The sequence below is a fragment of the Canis lupus genome, chromosome 5 (assembly GCF_011100685.1).
Source record: "Canis lupus familiaris isolate Mischka breed German Shepherd chromosome 5, alternate assembly UU_Cfam_GSD_1.0, whole genome shotgun sequence".
NCBI classification, from domain to species: Eukaryota; Metazoa; Chordata; class Mammalia; order Carnivora; family Canidae; genus Canis; species Canis lupus.
The window spans coordinates 65,971,629-65,999,551 of record NC_049226.1 but is presented as its reverse complement, the minus strand read 5'-3'; the positions used below and the strand labels follow the sequence as shown (position 1 = coordinate 65,999,551).

Below are 27,923 nucleotides of genomic sequence, written 5' to 3'. Positions count from 1 at the left end.
AGGGGGATTGAGGAGGGTTACTTGGCAATTCTGGGAAGTAGGGGTGTGTCCCCCTGCCAGCAATGTCTGTTGGGAGGGGTTGAAACCCCGTCTCCCTCCCCAGGAAGGCTGGAGCTGCCTCACACCATGGCCCGTCCTTTGCAGGGGCTGCAGAGCGGGGTGCTCCTAACCCAAGGCTTTAGTTTTTGTAATTCATTGAGATAGAGTTCACCTAGCACACATGACACCTACTCCAAGTGCACAATTCAGTGATTCCTGGTGTGTTTGGAGTTGTGCACACATCACTGCCATCAACCAGAGAGCACTTCATGGTCTCAGAGAGAAACCCCTGTACCTAGCCGTCCTCTCCCCAGCTCCCCACTCCCCTTGGCAACCACCGAATCTCCTCTCCGTCGCTGGGTTGGCCTGTCCTGGACACCTCATGTCCTTGTGTCCTATTTGACACGGGGCCTCTTGCATCCTCAAGTCCCTTACCATTTTCTACGGGAAGTGCCAGAGCTCTGCTCCTCCTGAAGACTTTGCAGTACCCCAGGGCATGGAGGGAGCACATCTGGCTCGCCCAGTCATCCGTTGATGACCATCTGGGCTGTTCCCACCCTTGGCTGTTTGAAGAACGCTGCTGTGGACGTTTGTGTGCGGGTGTTTGTGGGACAGGCGTTCTCTTTTCTCTTGGGGGTGGACCTAAGCATGGAGTTGCTGGCACATATGGTAATTCCTGGTTTAATGGTTTGAGGAACTGCCAGACTGTTTCCCAAAGTGTCTGCACCCTTGTACATTTCCACTCAGCTTATTTTTTAAGAAGAATCTTCTGGAAGCTAAGAAGTCCTTCCCAGCATCCCCCCACCCCCAGGTGGGGGGTGGATTTATTCCCCAAAGTGGCATATTCTGTGTGTGGAGAAAACCCTAGCAGGGATGGGGATGGCAGTCATGCCAGGCATGGGGAGCAGCCCTCAGTGCCACCTCCTGCAGGTGGTCCCGCCACAGCCCTGCCCCTCTGCCTCTCCCCTGCTCTCATCCTCTTCCTGCCAGTAGTGTTCTCACCCTGTCCCTCTCAATCTCAAGTCCAGGGGGTTCTTTGTTCTGCATATTCTCTGCACGGGTACGTGGATGGTCCTTTGCAGGTAGTGGCTAGGTGAATGAACGTTATTTAGAGAAGGGGTCTTCTCCCCACCCTGCAGGAAAGTGAGGCCTAGGGGGTGGGGAGGGACCTAGAGGGAGCTCTGTAGCTAGGTGGTCATCGCGATCCTGCTCTCTACAGGAGAGGTCATGGCAAAGGACACTGATGTACAAGCTATCCCCGACCACTGATCAATCTGTTTTTGTCTGAGAGGGTAGGCTCTGGGAGACCTGCATGGAAAGGCGACAGAGTTCTGGGGGACCCCTCCAAGAAGATAACAGGGACTTGGAGATCCCTGAGGTGATAACGTGTACCTGGGGCCTCCATCGGGCCATAGTGGGCAGGTAGGGCATTCTGTGGGGCCGTAGCGGGCAAGTGGGGGCTCTGTGGGGCCATAGCCAGAAGGTGGGGCCTTCAGGAGGATAAAAGAACACACAGGGCCCCGTCCCTCGCTCTCTGCCCACATCCTCCTAGGTTCTCATGTTCAGTCTGTCTGGCTGCAGTCCTGTGGATTAGGGACCATTGGCTTCATTTGGGTAAGTAGCTCGTCCAACTCATGGCTGATGGTGCATGCGAGTGGCCTCATAGGAGTCCTGGCTACACTCCACACTTACCTGGGCCTGTCCCTTGGAACTGGCAGCCCTGCATAGAGACCACCTGCCCCAAGCCCTCTGGCCCAGAGCTTGGGAAACTGAGGCCTGTGGAGGTCTCACAGGGACCTAGAGACGCCTCGAGGGGCTAGAGCCCTTGTGTCAGCTGTGGTGTCTTCCTGGGATGATGGCTCATCAGCCACATCACGAACATTGTCTCAGTGCGGGCCCAGGGCTCGAAGGCTGGACGCTCAGCAGCGTCCTGGTGTACCTGTGGTGTGTGTGTGACACCCCGACCCTGCGAAGTGACATAGGTCAGAGGGAGATTTCCCAGCACTGTGAGCGGTGGACGCTGCTGTCTGAAGGCAAGATGGAAGCTTGCCCAGCAGGTGGCTTTTCAGGAACAAGCTCATTGGTTCTCAAATGACAGACTGTAAAACAGAAAGTGATGGTGGTCCTGGAGCAAGAATGTCTTAGGAGCTTTTGGAGTTCCCTCCTGCTGGGACTCTGCCCAGAGCCCCCCGGGGCCACGCTGCTGGGCAGGCTGAGTGTCCCTGGTAAGTCCTCACAGCTCTCCAGGTGATGCTAATGGGAGGATCTGGGTTCTTGACCCGGAGTGGCCTCAGTCACATGGAGGGTGAGTCTCATTCTGGAGTGCCGGCCCGCCTCCAGGGGCTCTGCTTCAGCAGGTCCAGGGGCCTGGGACTCTGCATTTCAGCAGTTCCCAGGTGGCGTGGGTACTGCCCAGGAGAACTGCACCCCATGGAGAGCCTTCCAGTGCCCCCTCTGCTCAGTCACTTCTCAGCCCACCAGAGCGCGGGCCTGACCTTACAGGGGCTAACCTTGTGGGCCTGGGGCAGCTGCGGAGCCTCCGTGCCCACTGGGTGACCAGAGCAGGGAGCGTAGCACCAGGAAAGGTGCTCTCCAGACGGTGGGATGCAGAGTAGCACCTACTCTGTGCTGCGTTCAGTTCTGGCTGGCCTCCCCTGTGAACACCCAAAGGGAGGGTCCCCCCTTTTTTTTGAAGGATGAAATAGTGATCCAAATTGGCGACCCCTGAGGTCCCCCTTTATTCTTGATAGCATTGAGCACTGCATCTAGATGCCCAGCCACCAAAGTGTGGATTAGATGGATGAATCTTTGCTTTTGGTCTCAGCTTAAGGAGAGGAACCTGCGCCTCAGTTCTCACAGCTCTCCGTCTGGTGAGGGTCTGAAGATCTGGGCCTTCTAAGGTCCTTCTTGGTTTGGGGCAGGCCCTGCTCCCTGAGGCCAGGCAGGACGTGGGGCTGAAATCTGGAAGTTGGGACTGTCAGACACAGCTTCCCAGGTCCTGTCAGCCTGCATACCTGAGCCACCCACCCAGGGTCTCACTCAGCACGAGTCCTCTCACCACCGGCCTCATCCCGCAGGAGCAGCTCTGCGCACGAAGGTATGAGAACCACCAGGCCCCGGGGGGCACGGGTGCAGTTGAAGCCAGAGCCTGTGTTCCTTGCGGCAGACTTCTTCCTTATATTTCAGGGCATAGTGGAGAGAACTGTCCAGAATGCAGGCCTGGGTGTCAGGCACCCTTGGGTGGGGTCTCAGCTCAGCTGCTACTCTCCATGTGGGGAGTTCGGCCAAGGGACTCTGGGCACCAAGTGGAAGAAGACCTCTGCATGGTGCAGACACACTGTGTACCCTTGGCCGTGTGGGCTGTGCCATTCCTCTTGGCAGGGGAATGAGCCTCTGCCCTGCTCTGCGAGGTCAGGGTGACGAGGCAAGCAGAGTCAGTCTCCTTAGGGGACATGGCTTGGAAGGAACGACACAGGGACACCTGGCTGGGGTCTGCAGACCCCCCTCGACTTCAGATTTGCCTTGGACTCTCACCGACCAGTTGACCTTCCCGAGTGTGGGCCTCCCCTGTGGTGGGGACCAGGAGGAGTCAGAGGCTCCTTCCAGCTCAGGGACAGCCAGATCTCCTCGCTCTTCCTGCTGTGTGGCCTTGGACCAGTGCCCTCGTCTCTCTGAACCCCCATGGGCCCTTGTGAGATGACCACACCTGGCACCCTACCCTGAGTGCTCAGCAAGCGTCAGCTGCCCATGTCCTCCAGCCTCGGTGGCTGTGGTTCTTGACAGCCAGCCTACCCAGCGGGGTTAGCCAGGTGCCCCCAGGCTGAGAGGACAATGGATAGAAAGAAATCTCAGTGACCATCAGAATCCCTGACTTGAAAGAACAGTCCTTATTCTGAAATTTTTGTTTCCTTATGTGAAAAGCACTTTCCCTGGACTCGTAATTGCCAAGACTTGGAAGCAGCAAAGCTGCCCCTCACCCAGTGGTGGATGACCACACGATGGTGTGCAGCCTCGGGAGAGCAGAGTCTCAAGTGCTAGGTACTGTGTGCAAGAGGCCAGCCAGGAAGGCTTCACTGTGCACGATCCCAGCTCTGTGACACAGGTCAGGGCAATGCTCTGGGGGACGGTAAAAGGGTCTGTGGCTGCCCGGGGTTGGGGGAGGGGGTAACAGAACACAGGACTCCTGTCCTGTGGGCAGAGTGATACGTCTGTAGGGGGTGCGTGTATGCTTGTCCAAACCCAGATTGTCCAAGTCCGAGCGTGACCCCTGCCATCAGCTGTGGACTCCAGGTAGTGGGTTGATACTGGCACATGGACTGCAACAAATGCATTGCACTAATACAAGGTAACAAAATGTGTGTGCAGGGGGCACCTGGAAAGTCTGTGTGGTTCCCACTCAGTTCTTCTGTAAACCTGAAACTGTGCTTAAGTTGAAAAAGCCCACCCATGATGGATGGGCGTGGGGAGCAGAAGGGCACCGTGGACACTGCCATGAAGCCCCGCATGCTGAGGACCGTGGAGATGCACGGTCCACCCACGTGGAGGGCTCCTCGTGCCCACCCCAAGTGAACTCCAACTGAGCGTCTGGGTGCACTGCCCGCACCTGGGGCCTGTCTCTTCGGGGCTGCAGGAGGATGAAGGAGGATGAACAAGGAGCCCGTGTGGTGGCTGTGTTGGCTCCACCCCCTCCTGACCCCCGGGCATTTCCTGGCTCATCTCCTGCCCTCAGTGCCAGAATGACTCTTACCTGTTCCCGCTGCCCAGGGTCTGTTTCCTGCCTCCAGTCTGCACACATCTGACCTCGGGGAAGCGTCTCCCTTCCGGCCCAAGGAGATCACTGACATGAGGCCTTGCCCCCCACCCCCACCCTGCCGGGGCCATCCCCACCACCCTTCTCAGTACCTGGGCACAGCAGTCAGCAGGCTGGTGTCCTCTGTGGGGTGTGGGGCTTTGCGTCGGCACCTGGCACCCCACAAGGTCTGAATCCTACTTGAGCCCTGGTTTCCACCCTGCAACGGTGAGGATATGATGACTGGTGACAACCCTTTGTGCAAATGCTCCTCCCCTTCCCCCTCATAGTGTGTCCTCTCATCAAGATAACGTGTGCTCACAGCTGAAGGCGTCCTTTAGGGCCCAACACAAACAGCCCCCAGCCCCGGCCCCACCTGCCCACGCTGCTCACCGTGTGCACTTATTGCTTGTTTGTGCTTGTAGTCATCATGTGTGGACTTGTGTGCCGCATGGAAAACTTTGAGTCTTCGAGAACCCAGCCCCTTCCCTAATTTTCCGGGATTGAGGACATATTTTGTTAAGCCCAGAATTGGTGCACTTTGTAAGCACAAGGCAAAGGTTTACTTTGGGTCCAGGCCCTGCCCCGACCCCTCTCTCCTCCCCGTGTCCCCAAGCACAGCTGAAGCTCCTGACTGCTGCCCCTCTTCAGCTGCATGGTTTCTCAACCCCATTCTTTCCCCACCTTCCACATGTTCTGTGGAAGACCTCCGTGTGCAGCTTTGCATGTGAACCAGCCTGCCAGGTTCTCTACCCCTACCTACAGAGGCACACGTACGCGTTATGTGTGATACACATTTTCTCTGTTTCTCTGTTGTCTCCTGGAATTCCCGTGTCTATACCCTGAGCTCTCCCGTTCGTGGAATCTCCCCGCGGCTTGCTTTATCATGCTTTACTCCCTCACCGTGCTGGTGTGCGTCCTGCAGTAGCTTCGTAAGGAAAGATGCCTGAATGATTGTTTTGTGGCTTTACTGATAAATTGGTCATGTGGGGAATTCTAGGCTGAAATCATCCAGGACTTGGGGGCAGCGGTGGTGGTGGCGGCACCTGCCCCTGATGACTCGGTTTCACTGCTGCAGAGGAGGCCCATACCGCTCAGATTCTCCATCCCTCACACGCAGTTGCCCCCCTCCCCATCCCAAAGTGGGATCTTTGCTCTTTGGGGGACGGGGATCTGAAACCCCACAACATCGAATATTGGTGGACTCCTTCTCCTCCATCGTGCTGGCGTCCGTGAGCCCCTCCAGCCTGGACCCTTCAGTTCTGGGAGCTTTCCCATTGTTAGCCTTTGGTGATTTTCCGGAACTCCTGCCACACAGACTTGGGGCCCAGCTGACTCATGCGCGACTCTGATTTTCTCCTTACTGTTTCTCACTGCTTTGCCCACCTCTTCTTTTTGTTCCAGTTTCTGATTTTCTTGAATTTATCTTCCAACTCACTTACCAAAATTCTTATTTTAGCCATCATGCTTTTAATTTCCAGGAGCTCTCTCTCTCTCTCTCTCTCTCTCTTTCGTTGCATTTTATTTGCACTGTGTGGATGCGGTGTCTTCTCTCTCTACAGATTTAATTTCTGGGCTCCCTGATGTCTTTCATACTTTGCATTTTTCATGATTCTCTCCAATTCCCCAACCCTCCTCCTGCCACACATTTATTTGTATGTTGGAGCCTTTCTTCCTGTGAGAGGCTTTCTCCAAACATCTAATGACCCTTGACTGTTCTTTTTTTTTTTCTTTTAAGATTTTATTTAAAAGTGAGCTCAAGCAGGGGGAGGGGCAGAAGGAGAGAGTCTGGCAGACTCTGGGCTCCATCCCAGGACCCCCAGACGATGATCTGAGCTGAAGTCAGACCCTTAACCAACTGAGCCACCCGGGCATCCCGGGGTGTTTAGTAAAGCAAGATAACAAAAAGTTGGCTGGCCCAGTGCAGCCCCTTCAGAGGATTTCCCTCTTCCTCCTGGCTGCCGTCACCCCAGCCACCAATCCCTCCCTGGACAGACTGGCCATGCAGGCAGGGACTGCCTCCTAAAGTCCTGTGTCTGGTTCCTCTCTGCCGAGTGTCTCTCGGGTATGATTTTCTGGTTCTGTATCTCTAGAAACTTTTGTGTCCTGCAGGACAGAACGTGCATATGTTCTCAGCACCCCGGTTTTTATCCTCTCTCTTGGTTTGTCCTCTTAACTTTGACTTACATGTATAGTTGCATCACCTGGCTGACGATGGAGGATTTATATTGGCTTGTGGGGCTGCCGTAACCGAATGTCACAGACTGGAGGGCTTAACCACTTGCTGTTTGTCCTGTCCCCATTTGGAGGCTGGAGGTTGAAGGTCAGTGTGCCAGCAGGTTGGGCTCCTCTGAGCCCCCTCTGCCGGGCTTGCAGGCGGCCACCCTCTCACCACCTCTTCCTATGCTCTGTGCCTGTACCCCTGCTTTCATCTCCGCTTCTTAGAGGAACTATTGTATTAGGGCCCAGACTCAAGCCCTCTATTGTTTGTTGTGGTAAAATACAACATAAAATCTACCATCTTAACTTACTTTTTAAAGATTATTTATTAGAGAGAGAAAGAGAGAGAGAACAGAGGGAGAAGGAGATACAGATTCCCACTGAGCAGGGAACCTGATACAGGACTTGATCCCAGGACCCTGGGATCATGACCTGACCCGAAGGCAGAGGCTTCACTGACTGAGTCACCCAGGCGCCCCTCATCTTAACCATTTTCAAGTGTACAGTTCACTGGTATTAAATACAGAGTGTTCAGTAGTTCCTACCATCTATGTCCAGAAAGCTTCTCTTATAAAAACCCCTGCACCCATGAACAAGTCCCCTCCAGGCCCTGGTACCTGGTAGTTCTGGGTTTATTGTCGGGGGAGCCACTGTGCCATCACCCACAGCAGCTGCACCATTTCACGTTCCCACTGATGGTGCACAGGGTCTCTGCTTTCTCCACTTCCTCGTGGGTGTGAGGTGGGGTCTTGCTGTGGGTTTGATGTGTGTTTCCCTGATGGCGAGTGATGTTGAGAATCTTCTCGTGGTGCTTATCGCCTCACCTTTTACCTTAATCCTGTGTGCAAAGACTGTGTCACCAAATACAGTTGGTTCTAAGGTATTGGGGGGCAGGACTGTAACACGGGGGATAAATTCTGTACCCTGACTCCCGTGGTAACTCTTCAGAGCCTAGCTAAAACCAAGCTTTAAAAATGATACTTGCAGGGCACCTGGGTGGCTCAGTCATTGAGCATCTGCCTTCATCTCAGGTCGTGATCCCGGGGTCCTGGGATCAAGTCCCATATCAGGCTCCCCGCTGGGAGGCTGCTTCTCCCTCTGCCTGTGTCTCTGCCTCTCTCTGTGTGTCTCTCCTGAATAAATAAATAAAATCTTTAAAAAAATGATACTTTCTAGCGTTGGTGATGATGAGGGGAAGCAATCACTCTCGTGGTCCTTTCCAAGGGTAGTGCATCAAAAACCTTAAAACAACAGAGAAAAAAAACTTTTGAATGAGCAAATTCATTCTAGGAAGCAAATTCATTCTAGGAGTTTATCCTGAGGATATAATCTGTATATGAAGATAAATTATCAAAAATGAGGAATGACTTTAAATGTCCCACAGAAGATGGACTTGTAGCTTCTATGTGGTGGAACATTCATGTGTTCGGCTAGCTGCAGCCATCCCTAATGATGCAAAAAAGGTGGAAGGAGGTCCAGGGTACATTTGGAAGAAGGTTCTAGAACCTAGTCTGTCCACACGATGCTGCCTCCCTGGCTCTGCAGCCCACAGGCCAGGTGTCCTTGGCCCAGGTTCTTCACCTCCTGCCACATCCCTTACCCCAGGGATGCCCCGACCAGAAGAATCTATCACCTGGGGGTGGTAGCCAGTGCACATCACCTGGTCTTCCCTGACCATTCTAATTTCATAGGTCAGAGTTTGGGCCTGGAACTGTGGTTTTCCAAAAACAAAACAAAACAAAACAAAACAAAAAAAACAATTGCAACAAGTGTCTTTCATGTTGATGCTCGTGCAGGAAGCACTAGTTACCTTGTTTGGGAGTCCTGCCTGGCTTGGGGATTCTGGGGTCGGCCTTGGTGTGTGGAAGTGCTGGAGGGTAGTTTGCACTTGGGGTGCAGTGCACTCTGCCATTCGTTTCCAGAAACTCTGGGAAGCCCACTTCCTGGTGAAGTGTGAAGCACAAGAAATACGGGGTGCATCTTGACTGCTCGGTGTGTCGTCTCCAGCTGCTCAGATGGCCCCTGTGCCCCACCCCCACCCCGGCCTGGCTGGGATGCAGAGATGGAGGGGCCTCTGTGTGTCCTCCTGGGCATGAAGGTGGGGATGCAGCGTGCTCTGGCCAGCCCTCCCTCCCCCCGCCACTGAGGACAGAGGAGCCTGGAGCCTTGTAAACGCCATCTGTTCCTCGCAGGGAGACACCTGTTCAGCATGGGGCCCTCACAATCAGGTGTGACACATCCTGGGGTGCACAGACATAGATCCTGAGGATGGGGGTGATTCTGGGGTATCTCAGGGAGTGTTTGGGTTCAAGGGGCACATGGGCTCTCTAGAAGGAGTGAGGGTGTCCTGGGGACCCAGCATTGGAGAAGCATCTACCCCTGTGCCTTGCTCTGAGGGAGAAGACCCTGGCTGCTTCTCTGTTTCCTTCTCTGGCAGGAAGCAGTCATGCGGGCCTCCTCACCTCCTGGCCGACGTCCCAGAGGGAGAAGGTGGTCAGTCACCCTTCTGGGTCCAGTCACTGTGACGGGAGGGGAGGCACCGCACCTGGTGCCCCCAGGAGAGGATGTCCCTCTGGGAGGCAGGCCAGTCTGGGTGGGGTGGGAGGTTTCTGGAGGGGGCAGTATGGCCTGGGTTGTGGTGTTGGGCTGCGGAGGCAGGTGTGGGGCTGACAGGCCCGAGGCCCTCCAGGCAAGCCTCAGGCTCGGCTCCAGCTGGGCCCACATCCCACTCCTGTTGGTGACTTTGGGTGTCTCTTTTGCCACAAGCCTCAGTGTTTTTTGTCAGGTGAGCAGAGTGTGTCTGGAAGTCACAGCTCTTGTTCCACTCCCCAGCTCCCCTTCCTTTGCCTCTGGGGTGCTCCCCTGCTCCCCTGGGTGCCCTCCAGGGCGACCTGGCCTCGCCCCACCCTGCCCTGGGCCCAGGAGGCAGCTTCCCCAGGCCGGGCGTCTCTGCGGATGCTCAGCCCCAGTGGCCGGGCCGTGATGAAGGCTGCGTTTGCCACCAGGCTGGTCCTCGGGGCTGTGTGACAAGTGCTTTGGAAGAACTGCAGCTGAGAGTCGAGGGTTTCGGTCAAACAGGCGTGTGAGAGGCGTGGAGGCCCTAGTGGGACTTCTGTAACTCGAGGAGAGCAGGCTGCCCGCCCGGCCCGAGGTACTAGATGCTGAGGGCTGGGCTTGGACGGGGTGGATTCCTGAATCTGGAATCGCTGGTGCCCACAGCATGCCCGGCAGCAGCCCAGCCAGATGTTGGACCTCCGTGGGGCCCCACGCACAGCATCAGCCTCACCTGGGGGATTAGGCATGCAGGAGCTCAGCCTGCACCCCGAGTCGGGAAGTTGGTGGGAGGTTTAGCACCCCACCCCCCCTGGCCTCGTCCTGTGTGCTGCTCCCTGCGAGTGAGCCCCGCTGGCTTCAGGGGGCATCTTGCAGGTGAGGCCCAGGGAGGCTTGCCCACTCGCCTGGGGTCCCCTTGGGTTTCCTGATTCCGACTTCCAGCTGATGGGGATGGAGGGGTCAGTCCGTTATCTTCATTGTGGTGGGCAGGTGAGGGGGTGGCAGAGTCGGTGGGAGGGTCCCCTGCTTTCCTGAGTTGACTTGGAGGGTGGAAGGGATGCCCTCAGCGATCCATCCACCTCTGGGTGTCTTCCTGTGAGGGGCAGCCCAAGGTCAGGGTGAAGGTGTGCGTAGGAAGCTGCCTCTGCTCCAGGGTCCCTCCAGCATCCAGCGGGACAGCACCTGTTGGGGCCACTTGGCTTCCCCTCGAACTGGGCACCCTGGCTCCTGCCTCTTCACACACAGGTTGCTTGGGGTGTAAAATGAAACAAAACACTGGGTTTAATGGTTTAACGGTGTGCAAATAACCAGTTGGATTCAAACAATCACGGAAATTGGGGTGGGGGAGCTTGAAATGAACCCTTTATCACCCTAGCCCGCCAGAGGACTGGGGCAGAGAGGAGGCTGGGAAGGAGGGTAGAGGGGAGCCTCCCCTCGGGAGAAGCTGCCTCCCCATGGCCTGCCTGGTCGCAGAGCTGGCCTGGGTCTGGTCTCTTGATGCCTACATGCCCTTTGCAGCAGGTGCTCCCAGGCCGATCCTAGCAGAGCTGGTCTGCAGTTTCCGAGATGTCGAATCCAGTTTCTTCCTGATGTTGGCCATACTCAGAGATGTATTCCCACTGGGGGTAACCATGCAAATACAACCAAACTGCAGGCTCTGACCAAGGAAGGCTCCGCCATGGCCAGCTCTTCATGTGCGTGGGTGCTACCTACTGTCTGTGTACCATGTGGCGGGCGCAGTCATCGCCCCAGGCCGCCCAGATCGGGGCTCGGGCTGCCTGACTCATGGTATAACTCCCTGGGCTCTGCTCAGCTGCGCCACGTTGGGCACAGGAGTTTTTTTTATTTTATTTTATTTTATTTTATTTTATTTTATTTTATTTTATTTTATTTTAATTAATTAATTAAAGATTTTATATATTTATTCATGAGAGACACAGAGAGGCAGAGACACAGGCAGAGGGAGAAGCAGGCTCCTGAGAGGAGCCTGATGTGGGACTTGATCCTGGGACCTTGGGATCACGCCCTGAGCTAAAGACAGATGCTTAACCACTGAGCCACTGAGGCGTCCCAAAATTAACCATTTTATTTTATTTTATTTTTTTATTTATGATAGTCATAGAGAGAGAGAGAGAGGCAGAGACACAGGCAGAGGGAGAAGCAGGCTCCATGCACCGCGAGCCTGATGTGGGACTTGATCCTGGGTCTCCAGGATCACGCCCTGGGCCAAAGCCAGGCGCCAAAACGCGGCGCCACCCAGGGATCCCGAAATTAACCATTTTAAAGTGAACAATTCATGGGCATCTGGCACATTCATACTGCTGTGTGGTCACCACTGGTACAGAACACCAAGTCATTTTCATCCCCCAAAATGAAGCCCTGTTCCCCGTCCCAGCAGCCACCACTCTGCTTTCTGCTCTGGATTTGCCTGCTCAGGACATGAAGGGTCCTTCCCCTGGCCTTTGCCCCTATCTGGCCCTGGAGCACGTGTACATTTTTTCCCCTGATCTGTAGAAGGACCTCAGGAGTCCCAGAGCTCAGGAAAACTACATCGAGTCCTTGCTTTTGCTCCACCGCCATGGGAACTGAAGTTTGCAGGGGCCGTGGCTTGTCTTGGCCGTGCTGCTCCTCACGTGGCCCCTAGAAGGCCAGTGTGGCTGGATGCAGGTGCCTGGGGAGAGGGGCGAGGATGGGGAGCCCTAGGTTCAGATCTGCCCTCCGGCTTCTGGCTGAGTGTGCCTGGGTGGGCCTGTGTTCCCTCAGGTTTGGATGAGGAGTGTTGATAACCTTCAACACTCTATATCCGTGACCCCCTCTATACCTGCACAGCTGCCTTCCTCACCTTATAGATGAGGAAACTGAGGTTCAAGGAGATGTTCCCAAGGTCACAGATCCAGAAAGCATGCAGTCAGGACTCGAACCCAGGTCTGGCCCTTTCCTGACACCTTCCCAAGCCCCTGCTGGTCACAGCCTCTGCCAGGCTGTGCACGAAGCTCCTGGAGGTGCCTTCACTTTATTAATTTTTAAAAATTTGGCAAAATAAACATAAAATCTGCCATCTTAACCACTTAAAGTGTACAATACTGGTCCACGCCTGGTCCCGGGGTCCTACTCCAAACCCTGGCTGCTGTGAGCCATGGGGTCTCTGTCCCAGCATGAGACACACCGGCACACCGCATGGCACGGAATCCACCACCACCTTTGTCTGCCCCATGACAGTCACCTGCTTACAGCCAGGTTGGCTCTGGGAAGGGGTGCAGTGGACGCTGTGGGGCACATGGGTAAAGCCCACATCCTGCCCTCCCATGGGGAAGGGGCCACGCCTGGCTCATGCAGCCTGAGGTGGGAGGAGCTCTTGGTTGGGGCAGGGGTGGGAGCTGGGGAGAGGGTGAGGAGCACCCCTGCTGCTCTGCATTTGGGCCCTGGGCTACGTCCCTTTGTAGAGCATGCCCCCCACCCAGCTTTGGGGCTACCAGATGGCTGTCTGCTGTGGGGGTGCAGAAGCCCCCACCTCAGGGTGGGATGAGTCCCACGGGATTAGGCTAAAGCACACGTGCAGCTAAGACGCCCTCCCTCATGGACATGTCCAGGAGGACACTGGTCTCAGGCTTGGCTTATAGAAAGTACCTTTGTGGGGGTCACTTGTTCAGTGGACAGGCCACTGTCTGCTGGAGCACAGGGCTCCCAGGTCCCTTGCCCTGGCCTCTAGCCCCAGCTACATCTCTCCCCAGCAAGGCCAGGCATGAGTTACCAACAGAATCAGGTGTCTGGTTGTGGGGAGCTCGCAACCCACTTGAGCAGGAGACGTGTCCTGCAAATGTGTAAGACCCTCCAGAGTCTGCCTGTGGAATGCTGGATGTTGGCGTAAATGCTGCAGGTCCTGTGCGGGAGCATGGTCAGCTCTACGGGCTGGGGTACCCCGAGGTGTTACTGAGGAGGGGGTGCCATCTGGGTTGGATTGGGTGGGATTTGAATCCCGAGGTCTCAGACAAGCCCGTGAAGGGTGGGGACCTGTTCTGACTTGGGCGTTGTCAGTGACTGTGATGGGCAGTGACACAACAGTGACTGAAGTTCTCTGGGGCCACATGGCAAGGCTTTGTGTCTTTCCTCTGGTGTAGGGCAGGCATGTGATGGAGAGGGCCTGGGTGGGAGACAGTAGGGAGGAGTTGGGAGTGGGGCAAACTGGAGGGGGCACCCGGTTTGGAGTCCATTTGCTGCTGGACTCCACTCCATTTTTCCATCTGAAAACAAAGATTTTGGCTTGCCAGAGCCTTTACATTTTTAGGAGAAAGAAGAGCTGAGCTTTTATGTGAAACGTCTCGATTTTGAAATGTTGGCAATTCCAGTTTTTTATAAAAACACCATGGGACAAATAAAGCCTGTGTATTGGTGAGTTTCTGGTTTGCAGCCCCTGTGACAGTGAGCTGGAAGTGTGGTGGGACAGATTCTCCCCATTTTCCCTGAAAAGCCCGTCCGGGGCGGGGACCCCATCAGTGGAGCTCAGCGGGGGCCCGGCAGTGAGTCCAGGAATGCTGGGGGCTGTTCTCCTCTCCCGGTGACGTAGGTCCCCTTCTGTAGACGAGGAGACTGAGGGTCAGAGAGGCTCCCATCACACAGGGGTAAGTAGAGCAGGGACATGAGCCTGGTTTTATCAATTTATTTTCCCCTTTAATTGTGTTGTGGTAAGATATTCTACGTATCATAAAATTTGCAGCTGTAACCACGCCTTACACAATTCAGTGGTGTTATATTCAGGGTGTTGTGCAACCATCACCTCTACTCTACTTTCAAAGCTTCTCCATCACCCCAAGTAGAAACTAGTTCCATTAAAGGACAACTCCCTGTGTCCCCAACCCCCGCCCCTGGCACCTGCCATTCTTCTGTCTCTGAACCTGACTGTTGGAAGGGCCTTGTGTCAGTGTTCTCACATGGTGTTTGTCCTCCTGTGACTGGCTTGTTTCACAGGTTCCCCTGTGCTGTAGTGGGTGTCACTTTTAAGGCTGAAAAATATTCCATTGTTTGGATGGACCCCATTTGGTTTATCCATTTGTCCATCAATGGACACCTGGGTTGTTTCCACCTGTCGTCTATTCTGATTAAGCTGCTGTGAGCATGGGTGTGCAAATAGCTCTTTGAGCTCCTGCTTTTGATTCTCTTGGGGATGTTGGGTTTGCTGGTTGCAACACCTTAATGTGCCTCAGTGCTCTTGCAAACCCTTCTTGGATACCCCCAGCAGTTGGGAATTTACTGCCTCCCGGGGCAGCCCTTTCACACCGGGTTTGTAGCCGGGATCTGTGTCCCTGTAGCTGGACTCCTGGGCCCCATGACCGTTTGGGGCCACTCACACAGCACCTGCTTCTTTCCTGCCCGCTGTGCTCCTCCCTGTCTTCTCAGGGTGGGGCCTCTGCCTGTGTGCAGGGGGAGCTCTCCGGTTCGCTCTAGACTCAGTGCCAGACTCTTTTTTTTTTTTTTAAAGGTTTTATTTATTTATTCATGAGAGACAGAGAGAGAGAGAGAGAGCGGCAGAGACACAGGCAGAGGGAGAAGCAGGCTCCACGCAGGGAGCCTGACTGGGACTGGATCCCAGGACCCCAGGATCATGTCCTGGGCCCAAGGCAAGCGCTAAACCGCTGAGCCACCCAAGGATCCCTCAGTTCCAGACTCTGACACCTCGCTTCCCTTTCCCAACTTCTAAGAGAAAGAAATGCAACGGCGCAAAGCAGGACCGGTGCGTCTTCAGCAAAAACCATGGGTGATAGAGTCCTAAAAACAGGCGGTGGTCTGTCTGCCTCCCAGCAAAGCCACCAGGTTGTCCCAGGACAGAAGCGTGAGGGCTCGGGCCACAGCACGTCCTCCCGTCGCGTCGCCCCCCAGAGGCTCACCTCTCTTTCCTTTGTGTCTGCAGGGACCTACCAGGGCCAGTGGGTCGGCGGCATGCGGCAAGGCTACGGCGTGCGGCAGAGCGTTCCCTACGGCATGGCAGCGGTCATCCGCTCGCCCCTGAGGACGTCCATCAACTCTCTGCGCAGCGAGCACACCAACGGCGCGGCGCTGCACCCCGACGCCTCCCCGGCGGTGGCCAGCAGCCCGGCCGTGTCCCGAGGGGGCTTCGTGCTCGTGGCGCACAGCGACTCCGACATCCTCAAGAGCAAAAAGAAGGGGCTGTTCCGGCGCTCGCTGCTGAGCGGCCTGAAGCTGCGCAAGTCCGAGTCCAAGAGCAGCCTGGCCAGCCAGCGCAGCAAGCAGAGCTCGTTCCGCAGCGAGGCCGGCATGAGCACGGTCAGCTCCACGGCCAGCGACATCCACTCCACCATCAGCCTGGGCGAGGGCGAGGCCGAGCTGGCGGTCATCGAGGATGACATCGACGCCACCACCACGGAGACCTACGTGGGCGAGTGGAAGAGCGACAAGCGCTCGGGCTTCGGCGTGAGCCAGCGCTCCGACGGGCTCAAGTACGAGGGCGAGTGGGCGGGCAACAGGCGGCACGGCTACGGCTGCATGACCTTCCCCGATGGCACCAAGGAGGAGGGCAAGTACAAGCAGAATGTCCTCGTGAGCGGCAAGCGCAAGAACCTCATTCCGCTGCGTGCCAGCAAGATCCGCGAGAAGGTGGACCGGGCCGTGGAGGCCGCCGAGCGGGCTGCCACCATTGCCAAGCAGAAGGCGGAGATCGCGGCCTCCAGGTAGGAGGGTGTGGCGGGCAGGGCTGGGTTGCAGGGCCTGGTCCTCTCAGCTCTGCTGTCCTCAGGATAGGGACCGGTGTTTCTCGAACTGTGCTCCTGGGAACCAGGGGGCTCCTTGAAGTTTCTTGTGGGGGGCAGGCCATGGTTGGTCTGAGCGGGTTCTGGGCCCCCCAACAGCCTTTCCTGCAACAGAGCAGCATCTCCTTTGTTCCATGTGCTGGTGTTACTTGTGGGGTAGCAGGTGCATAAAGAAGGTAGAAGGTGCATAAAGAACAGTGCATAAAGCACTGTTCTGCTGGTGACACGAAGGTGTGACGGCCGTGCTCCCAGCACTGCAGACATGTGAGGCTGGGGAGGAAGCTGCGCTGGTTGTCTGTGGACTCAGAGACAGCCCAAACTGCACGGACCAGCTGGGGGCCCCCGGCACGGGGCCCATGTGATATGTGGTGCTGTGGGCCAACAGCTGGTGTGAGATGCGGCCCTAACTGGGTTTGGGTTCAGCGGGGCTGCCGGGCACTGAGCAATGGGTCCTGAGGTGGCTGCTGGTGGGCACTGTGTTGGTTTCCAAGGTGACTTTAGTGTTGGGTACAAGCTTCAGGGCTGGAGGAAGGGGCTCAGGGCCCAGCTCCCCTGGAGCTGCAGGGGCAGGTGCATGAGCAGGGTCTGGGCCAGGTGAGGGGGTAGGTAGCTGTGGATGGCCCTGGAGGGCAGGGACCATCTGCTGCAGCTGGATGGGAGTCGCCCCATTGAAAGCCAAGGTCTCCGTGGGAGGCTGCACGCCTTGGTTCTAGGGAAACCATTTCTGAGTTAGCCAGAGCTTCCTGCTGTCTGTGTGCTTTCCTAAGTCAGGGTGGGACCTGGGGGTCTCTCCCGTGGGGCCTGGGTGGTCGTCCCCAGGACCTCTTTAGAAGCCACAGCCTGCCCAGGCCAGAGGCATCTGGGAGGACAGACCCTTGCATCTTTCTGGATGATTTTGTGTCCCCAGCCAGGGGCTCACTTACAGCTCAGGCTGTCCAACCTCATCACTAATTAAAGATTTAGTTTATTTGGCTCTGATTTTTCTGTGACCTTTGATCCACGGTAGAAGGAAAATGGTAGCCTGGGTTTATCAGCAGAATATGAGCTGCTCCCCACATCTGAGATTTTAGAGGGAAGGAAATCCATTCTGAGAAACCAAGACAAAGACGGAGCCGCTCCCTGAGCACTGAGGTCCCAAATTGCTCTGCTTACCACCCCCCCGACCCATCCACCAGACATGTTCAGGCTCGGAAACAAACAGGACCAGCATTTATGATGACTCCCCTGGGAGATTAAGATGAAATCAGGTTTATTGGTTATCTTTTTCCATCCTGAATGTGACACTTGCTTGTACAGAACATGGAATGTAAAAGGAAGAAGCGTCATCAGCTCTCCTTGGCTCCGGCATCCAGACAGGCTGGCGTTTGTGTGTATTTCTTGCCTTCCAGTTGTGTTTGGTGTGGTTTGTTGACATCCATCCATAAAAGGCAGTTACAGGGCTTGGGGAAGTGTGCTCCAAGGTGTGGGGTCCTCGGAGCAGTGCCTGTCTGGCTGCAGGTCCGTTCTCAGCCCCCGGGTCTGTGAGGCAGCCCCAGGATGTAGCCGACCATCTTCTGCAGAAATGACTTTAACGTCCAGCGGCCAGGAAAACTTGATTGGGACTGAGGCCTAGGACGCAGGGCAGTTGTCCGACAAATCCCACAGAGTTCATGCTGTGAGCAGAGCTCAGAGTCCACACACCTGATGAGCTCCACTTAGGGCAGAACCTCTGCCCATGACAAAGGTTCAAGAACTCCAGTGACAGCAGCTCCGAGTACTGGGGGCCGGCTCAGGGGGACTGCAGACACCGTCTGGCTTAGGCCCATCGCTGCTGAGCAGCCTGGGGTGGGCTCTTCCCCTCTCTGGGCTGGGCTCCCTGTGGAAGAATAGGATAATGTGGTGCACAGTGCCCTCAGCCCATGTGGGGTTTGGCGCAGGCTGTGGTTGCCGTACCAGCCCCTCTACCCCAACCCTGAGACCTTTTGGGGATGTGGATGTGCCTGCGGTGTGACCCTGAGCCACATGGGCCTGCTAGTGCCCAGGGTCACCCATTGGAGGCAGGGGTGACAGCGTGCTGTATCCCTACAAATAGAGATGGGGATGAGCCTCCTTTCTAGGCTGCAGGATGGAGCAGTGCTTCCTGCGTTTTTTCAATGGGCTTAGATTTGGAAAAAACAGGGCATGAGCATCTGTCCTCGATAGCAAAGCCCGCAGAGGAGAGCTGGTCCACGCCCAGAACCCCCGAGGCCCACCCTCTGCTGGAGCATGAAAGTGGCCTTGGCGGCTGGGAGGTGGCTGGCCCCAGGTGGGCTTTGGTCATGGCTGCTGCCAAGAGAGGCCAGGCCGTGAGGGCAGCAGCAGAGAGGCGCCGCCGCTCCCTCCTCAGGGCCCAGCTGAGCACAATTACTGAGCCAAGTCCATAGAGACAGTGTGATGTCTCCTCATCAGGGCGCCCAGGCCCCTCCCTGGGGGGACAGCTCTGTGGGGACAGCTGCTGAGGGGACAGGGACATGGGCTTTCCTGGAAAACACGCTTGGGGGGTTGGTGGCACCCAGAGCTTGAGTTCTGAGAGGTGGTCCTGTGTTTACCACCCAGTAAGCAGTCAGCGGGGTTGGGGGTGTCTGCAGCCTGGTTCTCGGCCCCCAGTCTGTGCATAGGAATCACCTGGGGCCCTAAGGCCCTGGAACTGCTGGTTCGGAGCGTCTTGGTGTGGTCTGAGAACCTGCATTCCTCAGGAGCCTCTAGGATGCTGGGAACTGCCAGCTCTTCCGTGTGGCAAGAGGCCCACAGGGTGGAGGTGCTGTAGGAGACAAGTAGGGGAGAGTGTGCCCGGTGGTCGGTCTGGGTTGCGGTCAGAGCAGAAGGTCCTGCTGTCCTTCCCCTGTGACTGCCTGTAGAGTCCTCTGCCCCCATTGGGATGGCTGCCACCCTGCCCTGTCAGTGACTGGGGGACCCTTGGAACCTGCTCCAGGCGGCTTGTATCCCGTGAAGCGTCCTTCACAGCACAGCATACGCGTCTCTTTTGCACCTGCTGCATCTCCATCGCCCCTCCCGGTGCCTGTGACAGACATAACTGGTTGATCACAGTGCTCCTGCAAACGCTCTGGCCTGGAGGACAAAATGTGACAGCTGTGATCTCACCAGAGGAGCTGGTCTTCCTGAGGACCAGCTCGGGGTCTGCTTGGAAGTCAAAATGCAAACCTGTCCCCTCCTGGTGAGGAAGGATGCCTACAGGACACCTGGCCCAGAGGCTGCTGAGCTGAGGGTGGGCCTGTCCCTCCCTGCTCCCCACAGGGGGATCCTGGGACATAGCACCCGGGCTGCTTGAGAAGGTGACCACCAGAGTGCAGTGAGCCCCCTGCCAGACGAGGGTGGGGAGGGGTCCAGAGCCTGTGAGTGTTAGGAGGGGCTCAATGGTGGTCGTGAGGGGCCCCTCTGTCTGCTGCCTCTCTTGGGGTACCTCTCAAATGCTATTGTGAAGAGCTGTCAGTGGATATGCAAAGCCCTCACATGGGCCGAGGGAGCTAGGCTCCAGGCCAGGGGTGTTTCTGCCACTGCTGAACCCCTGGTGGCTGGGACGGTGCGTGGCTCGGTAGTGGAGCATCTGTGCAATAGCCATGCTTCGTATGAATGTATAAGTGAAGGAATGAATGGTTCCCTGGGGGCTGGGAACCTGGGAGTGTGGTCGTGGCCATGGCCTCCTGGGGAGCTAGGGTCACCCCAGTTACGTCGTCCTTTCCCAGGGGACCACAGGAACCCTCTTGTTCCTGGGCACCCATGGATTCTGGTGGGTCCAGCGAGACAGTGCCTCCTGGCAAAGTTCAGAGAAGCAAGAACTGCATTTTCCTGCAGGGTTACTTTGATGTCACAGCTCCGGGGCCCTGACATCCTGCAGATGGGATCAGGTCCTGACCGTGGGGGCTCACTGTGCATCCATGGGTGGGTCACCGGCTATGCAGGGGGGTGGAGGTAGGTTCCCTGGCTGCATCCTGCACCGTGAGGATTACATGAGATGGTGTCTGTGCATTGCTTAGCATGGTGCAGGGTGTGGTAGGCCCTCGTGCAGATGAGGATGAGAACTCACAGCATATGCCCCTCCAAACACCCCCCAGCACACACACCAGAGACCCCTGCAGGGGCCAGGTGCGCCTCTGGGCCTGCTCCTGAGATTAACAGTGGCTGGTCAGGGGATGGAATGCCAGGACATGCTGGGCAGGAGCAAGGACAGTGACCCAAGTGCTCTCTCTCCCGCCCCCTCTTCCTGGTCTGGCTTCCCTCTGGCGCTCCACCTGCAGCCTGGCGCCTGTAGCCAGCGGTTTCCTGGCAGTGGCCGTGGAGCTTGGGGTGAGTGATGAGGAGGTGCGGGGGCAGCTGTGCTGTTCAGGAGGGGCTCTGTTCCCGCGGGAGCAGCCCCAGATGGGCCACAGTGTGTGGGTGGGAGGAGGGGCTGTGCTGGGAGGCCCTGGGCTGGGGCAGGTGTCCTCGTGTCTGCACTGGTGGGGGTGGGAGGTGCCCCGGTGGTGGCTGGGTGGCTGAGGACACCTCTTCCTGTGTGCAGAGGCTGGCCAGGTCATCCTGGCCACGAGCAGGGCAGACAGGGGCAGCAAGACATGGATGCTGGACTGAGTGAGCAGAATTGCAGGTGGGAGGAGATGGGAGCGTCCTTGACCAGGCATTTAGATGGGAGATGACATTCCTGCCACACTGGCAGCTGGCCCCTCGCTCTGGCAGACGGGGCTCCCTGACCACCACGCACTCAGGATCCTCCTGCCAGGCAGCCGGCCCGTCTGAGGCAGGAGCTGTCCCTGCCTGCAGGGTGGGGACGTGAGCCGCGTGGGCAGAGTGGCCGAGAGCCGGCCCCCAGGTTCAGCGGGCAGTGGCCCAGTCAGGCCTAGGTGCACACCTCCACCCTCTCCTTCTCTTGCCCTTTCAAGCCTGACCGAAGTCTGGGACCCCTGAATACGGGGGCGCTGGCTAGGCTCCGTGAAGCGCTCTCTAAATACAGTGTTGCCACTAGGACAGGAAGGATTTGGTGCCCAAAACCTCCATGAGGCCTGCTCCAGGAGGGGCTTCCACTCCTCCCCACCCCCCCACCCCCGGCCGCTTCTTGAGCACCTGCTGTATGCCCGGGCCGAGCTGGTGTCTCTGCAGCCGGGCCTCAGGGCGCCCTGCTGCTCTGCCTTCAGCTGAGCTCCGTGGCTTCAGCTTCTGTGAGGCCTGGATCTGCCCCCGGCCATCCCCAGGGCTTGGGTGCAGTGTCGTCATCATCATCATCATCATTGGCCAGGAGATTACCTGGGAGCATCTTTCCTTCTTAAAGGAAATGAAACCTTTCAGGATCTGAAACTGGGGGAGGATGTGGCTTGTTTTTTTTTTTTTTTAATTTCTTCTTGAAATGATATATCCACGCAGAAACAGTAAGGCAATAAAACAGATTGGTGTGGTGGCTGTGTCCCACCAAGACCAGTTCATCTCCTTAGAGGGAATTACAGCAGTGGTCCCCCTCATCCTCGAGGGATCCCTTCCAAGACCCCTGGTGGATGCCTGAACCCATGGATAGAACCAAGGCCCGTGCGCCGTGTTTTCCAGGACTCTGAACCTGTGAGGAAGCTCAGCTGACAAATGAGGCAGAGTAAGGGATTTACAATAAAAATAAAATGGAACGTCGACAACAATATACTGTAACAGAAGTTGAGGGAACATGGTCTCTCTCACCCTTCTTCTGTGGCGTGGGACGGGGACGTGCCCCTGTGGGGAGATGGAGTGCGAGGAATGACGTGGGTGTGTGACAAAGCTAAGGCCACCTCTGACCACAGGGCAGAAGGGGGATCGCCTGCTTCCAGACCTTGGTTGACTGTGGGTGGCTGAAACCATGGACAAGGGAGGACAAATCTGCATCTTTTAAGTAGTTTCCACACCCATCTTGGAGCCCAACTCGGGGCTTGAACTCAAGACCCTGAGGTCATGACCTGAGCTGAGATTGAGAGTTGGATGCTCAACCAACTGAGCCCCGCCCCCCCAGGTGCCCCAACAATCATACATTTTTTTAAAAGATTTTATTTATTTATTCATGAGAGACACACAGAGAGAGAGAGAGAGGGAGAGGGAGAGAGAGAGAGGGAGAGAGGCAGAGACACAGGCAGAGGGAGAAGCAGGCTCCACACAGGGAGCCCGACGTGGACTCGATCCTGGGTCTCCAGGATCACGCCCTGGGCTGAAGGCGGCGCTAAACCCCTAAGCCACCCGTGTTGCCCCATTCGTACATTTTTGTCCGACTTTTTTCCATGTCTGTGCAGATAGAGGTCTCACAGCCTCGTGGTTTCCTGTTAGTGATGGGACCGTGCTGTCCGTGGCCCACTTTTCTCCTCACCTATGTCAGGGACGTCTTTCCGTGTCAGGATATCCAGACCTGAGTGTTTCTCTGATGGCTGCATGATATTCCATGACATGGACGCACTGTATTGGTCCAACCCTGACTCTGTGAATGGGTTTTGGATGCATCCGGTTGTTCAGTCTTACAGACGAGGCCGCAGAGGCTGTGCTTGCCGCCCCCTTTGCTGCTGGCTTGCAGATAGATGCATACGTTTAAAGTCCGTGGTAGATGCCGTCACGTGGCCTGGCAGGAAGGCTGCCCTGATTGACCCTGGCTGGGAGGGAGGGAGGGAGGGAGGCCCACAGCAGGAGGTGGGGTGGCCTCAACAGACCGCTCTGTCACAGTCAGAGGCTGACCATGCCCCAAAGATGCCGTCCTCCCAATCCCTGGACATTGTGAGTTTGTGACCTAACACGGCAGAAGGGGCTTTGCAGATGTGGGGAAGGATTTTGAGGGGAGGGGACCATGCAAGACAGGGGGGCACTGTGATTGTAAGCGTCCCTTAGGAGGTGCACGTGGGGTCAGGGTCAGAGGGCTGATGGTGGAGGCCCAGGTGGGCGATGCGGCCTTTACTTGCGCTGTGACTTGGGCCCCCGAGACCCTGGCTTCTGCCCTCCAGGGATAGAAGCCAGCCAATGGGTGTTAAAGCCGCTGCATGTGTGGTGATTTGCTGTAGCTCCTTGGGAAGCGTGTCACTCCCTGCTCGGCTGAGGGCAGGGTATGTCACCCCCGGTCCCCTCTGGAGAGTGGGCATGCCCATCCCTTCCCTCCCCGCCAGTGCCAGGAGGCCGGCTCTTCCAGGCCCCGCGGAGCCAGGCTCTCTGTGCAGGGTACGTGAGCTTCCTGCCTCCGGGGGAGGGCCCGCCACCTGCTGGGAGAGGCCTTCTGGTGGGCGAGAGCCATCTGTTCCGGCTCTGGCCTTCCGACATAAAAACCGGAGGAGACACTGGGGAATGGGGTGCACATCCTGGGAAGGGGCTGGGGCCAGCGCCAGCCACGCGCTCACTTGGGGACAAGAGGTTGCTGCTTCTGGGGCTGCGTGCGCCCTCCCCCTGTCCCGGGAGGCCGGGGGCTCTTGAGTGTGGGCCTGGGTCCAGGGTCCTCCGTGGCGCTTCACGGGGATGGGCTGGTGCCGGGGACGTGGGGCGCGGCTCCTGCCCACACCTTCACGGGGATGGGCTGGTGCCGGGGACGTGGGGCGCGGCTCCTGCCCACACCCCTGCACGCCGTGCCTTGCCCCATGGTGCCTCACCCGTGCACACAGGGTCAGGGGATATGGGCTGTCAGATGTGATCAGGCTCGTGGCTGCACTTGTGCCACTTGTCAGACAGAATGCACACAGCCTGTGACTCAGCCCCAGGCAGCGTTCCCACCTGGCCCTGAGACAGGCACCTTGGATGACACGGGACACAGGAGCCAGCCGCACCGGCCAAGTCCAGGAGAGCCCTGCGCTGGGGGGCGCAGGCCCAGGGCAGGCCTGGGGGCCGTTTCACGTGTCCTCCCCTGACCTGGCCGCCTCTCGAGGGAAGCAATACTTCTTAAAAGGCCTGGAGAAAGGGACTGCAAATCGGTGCCCACAGTCCATCCCCAGACTTGGTGACTATGGAGGATTGCTCCTCCGTGGGACCTGCAGCTCTCCTGCTGCAGCCAGAGCCCGTTTCTTCCCCTTGGAGAGAAGCAGTGAGTGGTCCTGCTGTGTGTGCAGCGATCTGGCCTCCGGCGAGGCCTGAAGACTACCCGGGCTGTGTCTTCAACTCTGTAAAATGGGTTGAAAGCAGCAGGTGCCTGGTGGGGTGGCAAGGACAGACAGGGGACACTCAGTTGTCTGTCTCTGGCACGTTACAGCAGGCAGGGAGAGAGGGGCAGAGTGGAGTGAAGCCCCTGCCCTTGACCCCGGGTGGTCACCGAGTGTCTGTGACCCCACCTGAGTGAGGCACCTGCACACTTGGCACCCAGGACACCCGTGTCCATGTTGGTCAGACCTGAGAGTTTAGTTTTACTGGAGTTTGTCTCAGTCAAGCCTGGAATCCTGTAAGTGCTTGTGGCAAACTTTACATTCGTTTTGTTTGTTTCTCGTTCCAACCACCACCACCCCTGGCCGTGCCCTTTGCCATGGACTTTGGGGTCCCTGTACCTACAGCCTCAGTCGTGTGCCCTGTTTGGTCAGTTGGATGAGGTGGGAGTAGCAGCCAGCCCCAGCTCGGCCCTTGGGTGCTCTTGTCAGCACCATGACAGCATGACCCACAGACTCCTGTCCCTGGGGATGAGAGACCCCTGGAAGACCCCAATGTATGCCAGCGAGAATAAATGAGTATTTTAAGCCACCGTCTTTGGGGGGGCTGTTACACAGCATTGCAGCTGACTGATACAGTCTCCTGTGGGTGGTTCTTGAGGGAGGAAGGAGCATCTCTGCTGTGTTTCTGCCATGCGTGACTATTGGTCCTTTTGGGGGGAACACTCCTGATTGTCCCCATGTGAGTGTCCCAGGACCACTATGACAACGTACCACCCACTCAGAGCAGTGGGGCCTGAAACAACGGGAATCTGTTCTCTCCCAGCTCTGGGGGCAGAGGCCTGAGATCAGGGTGTAGGTGGGGCTGTGCCCCCTCTGGAGGCTCCGGGGGAGGGTCCATCCTGCCGCCTCCAGCTCTGGGGTCCCAGGGATTTCTGGGCTGCTGGCCATGTTCACCCAGTCTCTGCCTCTGTCCTCACTTGCCCTCATCTTGTGCTGGTGTCTGTGTCCCTTCTTCTAAGGACACATCATGGGGTTTGGGGCCACCCTGACCCAACCTGACCTCCTCTTAACTAGATCTGCAGAGACCCCAGGCCGAGTAAGGTCATGCTGCAGTTTTGGGTGGGTATGACTCTGGGTGGAGGCTCCTGATTCAACCATGGTGTTCTGCACACCTGCACCACAGCTAGGCTGTTCCAGTGCTTATGAACACTGTTCCGCTTGCTCCTGCACCTCCCATAAATCACAGTTCCTGTCTGTGGAATCAGTGTATCCTTCAGAGGGCGGGATCGGAACTCACCACCACCTGCTCAGGCCCCCGTGCCAGGGCAAGGGCTTCCAAGAGTTGCTGTCAGGCACAGCTGGATCCAGGGGTCCAGATGATGTCGGGGCTCGCTCTCGTGTATTCTCTCTCTCTCTCCTCTCTCACCCCCTCGGCTTGCTGCCCTCTGTGTGTTCATCTCCTTTTCCAGCAGGTTCCCTGCATGTGGTAGGAAAGACCAGCAGGTCTGTGCTCACGTAATCCTTACAGTCTCGATCCAGAAGGATAAAGAGAGTGTTGGCTCCCAGCACCCATGTCGGAACGATCTGGAAAGGCCCGGAGAGGCCAGACTGGGTCATGTGTGCACCTCCAGAGTGAGGCAGGTGGTGGAGGACCAGGACCCTGACCACCGCTCCCTGGGATGCGGATCGGGGCAGGGATGGTCCCTGGCGGCGGATGCGCGCGGCCTCTGTGTATCCACGCCCCGAGGGCGGCCATTCGGGCTGTTTGCAGCTTTGTGATGAATCCTGCCGTGCACACCTTCATGTACACAGTTTTGTGTGGACATGTTTTGGCTTCTCTTGGGTATACAGCAGGGGCGGAATGGCTGGGCCATACGGCATTCCTAGGTTTAACCTTCTGGGGACCTCACTGTTTGCCGTGGTGGCTGCCCCGTGTTACGTTTCCGCCAGCCACACAGGTAGGTTCCGGGCTCTTCTGTCCCTGCTGGCTCTCGTCGTCCTTTGGTTTGCTTCTCTCTGCCCTCGTGAGCATGAGGGGGCATCTCCCCCAGTGGCTGATGACGGTGAGATAAGGATGCATGTGTTGGCTGTTTGTGCATCTTCTTGGGGGGCCATCTGCAATCTGGGTTTTTAATATTCGTGTTCTCTGCCCTGTCGGCCGTGCTTACCTGTTGGAGTCTGGCTCCCCACCTGAGGCCGAGCTCTCCGAGGGCCGGGCCCTGTGTGCTGCCTGTGTTCCTCAGTGTCCAGAGGGCCTGGGCCGTGGTCTAGGGAGGCCCTGAGGGAGGGACCCTTTCCAAAGCTGGCCGTGAGCCCTTGACCCCAGGGAGCGCTGTGGCCAGGCTGGGGACAGATCTGAGTCTCTGGGGTTGTCACCAGGAAGACTCAGTCCCTCCTGCCCTGAGGCCGTGTTGTGCTCATCTTCGAGAGATGTTGTTGCAGGGCCTCCCCAGCGTGGGTCCCTCGGGGAGGGCACTGCGGCTGCTCAGGACCCTGACCCTGATCCCTACCTGCCCGTGGATGCCCCCCCCCAGCACCCAGCACGTCGCAGGGTGTCAGGGAGGCAGGAGGACATCCGTCCCTCTCTTATCTCATCTCAGCGTCTCTGGCTCCTACACCCGTCCCCTTGAGCCCCCAACTCTGGGCCTGTAGTGGGTGTGTAGACATAGAGTCCCAGCCCTGCCACCCGGGCCTCCCACCATGCTGGGTAAGAACTGCCCCTTGAGGCTGGCCAGAGGCTGCATGTATGGACAGTATAGCCCTGCCTGTCATGGGGGCTGGCACTGGGGTGAACGGTCCCCCAGACTCACACCCCCCCAGAGCCTCAGAAGGGAGGCTCACATGCTGATTCTCACCGTGACTCTGTTACCCACCATTGGTGCTGTCAGCCCCTTGTCTCCACAGCCGTGACAGGAGGCATCACACCCCCTGTGGGTCCCACGGCCACCTGCACCTGCCTGTCTTGGCTTGGGTAGATTCCTCACTTCCTCTCTGGCTTTGAATGCTGCCTTGAGCAGGAATTTTCATGAGGCCACAAGAAAAGTTAAGACAAGGGAGTTTCTGTCCCTGCCCTGCTGGTATTGGTCAGCGTGACCATGCGGGGCTGGCTTGCTGTCCACTGACCCGTCCCCCTGCCCCCTGGGCGCACAGCGGTCCCCGTGGTGGGGTGGCCACGTGCTGGACACATGCCAGCAGAGCAGGAGCTGGCGTGAAATGACCCTCTCCCTGGGTCCACGGCTTCACACACATGGCAGCCTTGGGAGCCAAGGCACTTGGGTCCCATGTCCCCCTGGAAGGGAGCCACGGCCACTCAGAAACAGTTATTTAAAAGACTTACCCATGGTAAAAAAAACATACAGCATTGACTTTACCAGCAGAGCTGTTTTTAAGTAGACGGCATTACGTACATTGATCGTGTTGTGCAACCACCATCTCCATCTCCAGAACCTTCTTATCCTCCCAGAGTGGAGCTAC

General features: G+C 57.2%; 1 protein-coding gene across 1 annotated transcript in view; it reads left to right on the top strand.

Moving 5' to 3' along the window:
- Positions 1-27,923, top strand: part of JPH3 (junctophilin 3) — an 87,420-nt gene that overhangs the window by 23,384 nt on the left and 36,113 nt on the right. The window contains exon 2 of the mRNA XM_038538094.1: positions 15,507-16,284. Coding sequence (XP_038394022.1) covers positions 15,507-16,284 — 778 coding nt within the window. The remainder of the gene's footprint in view (positions 1-15,506; positions 16,285-27,923) is intronic.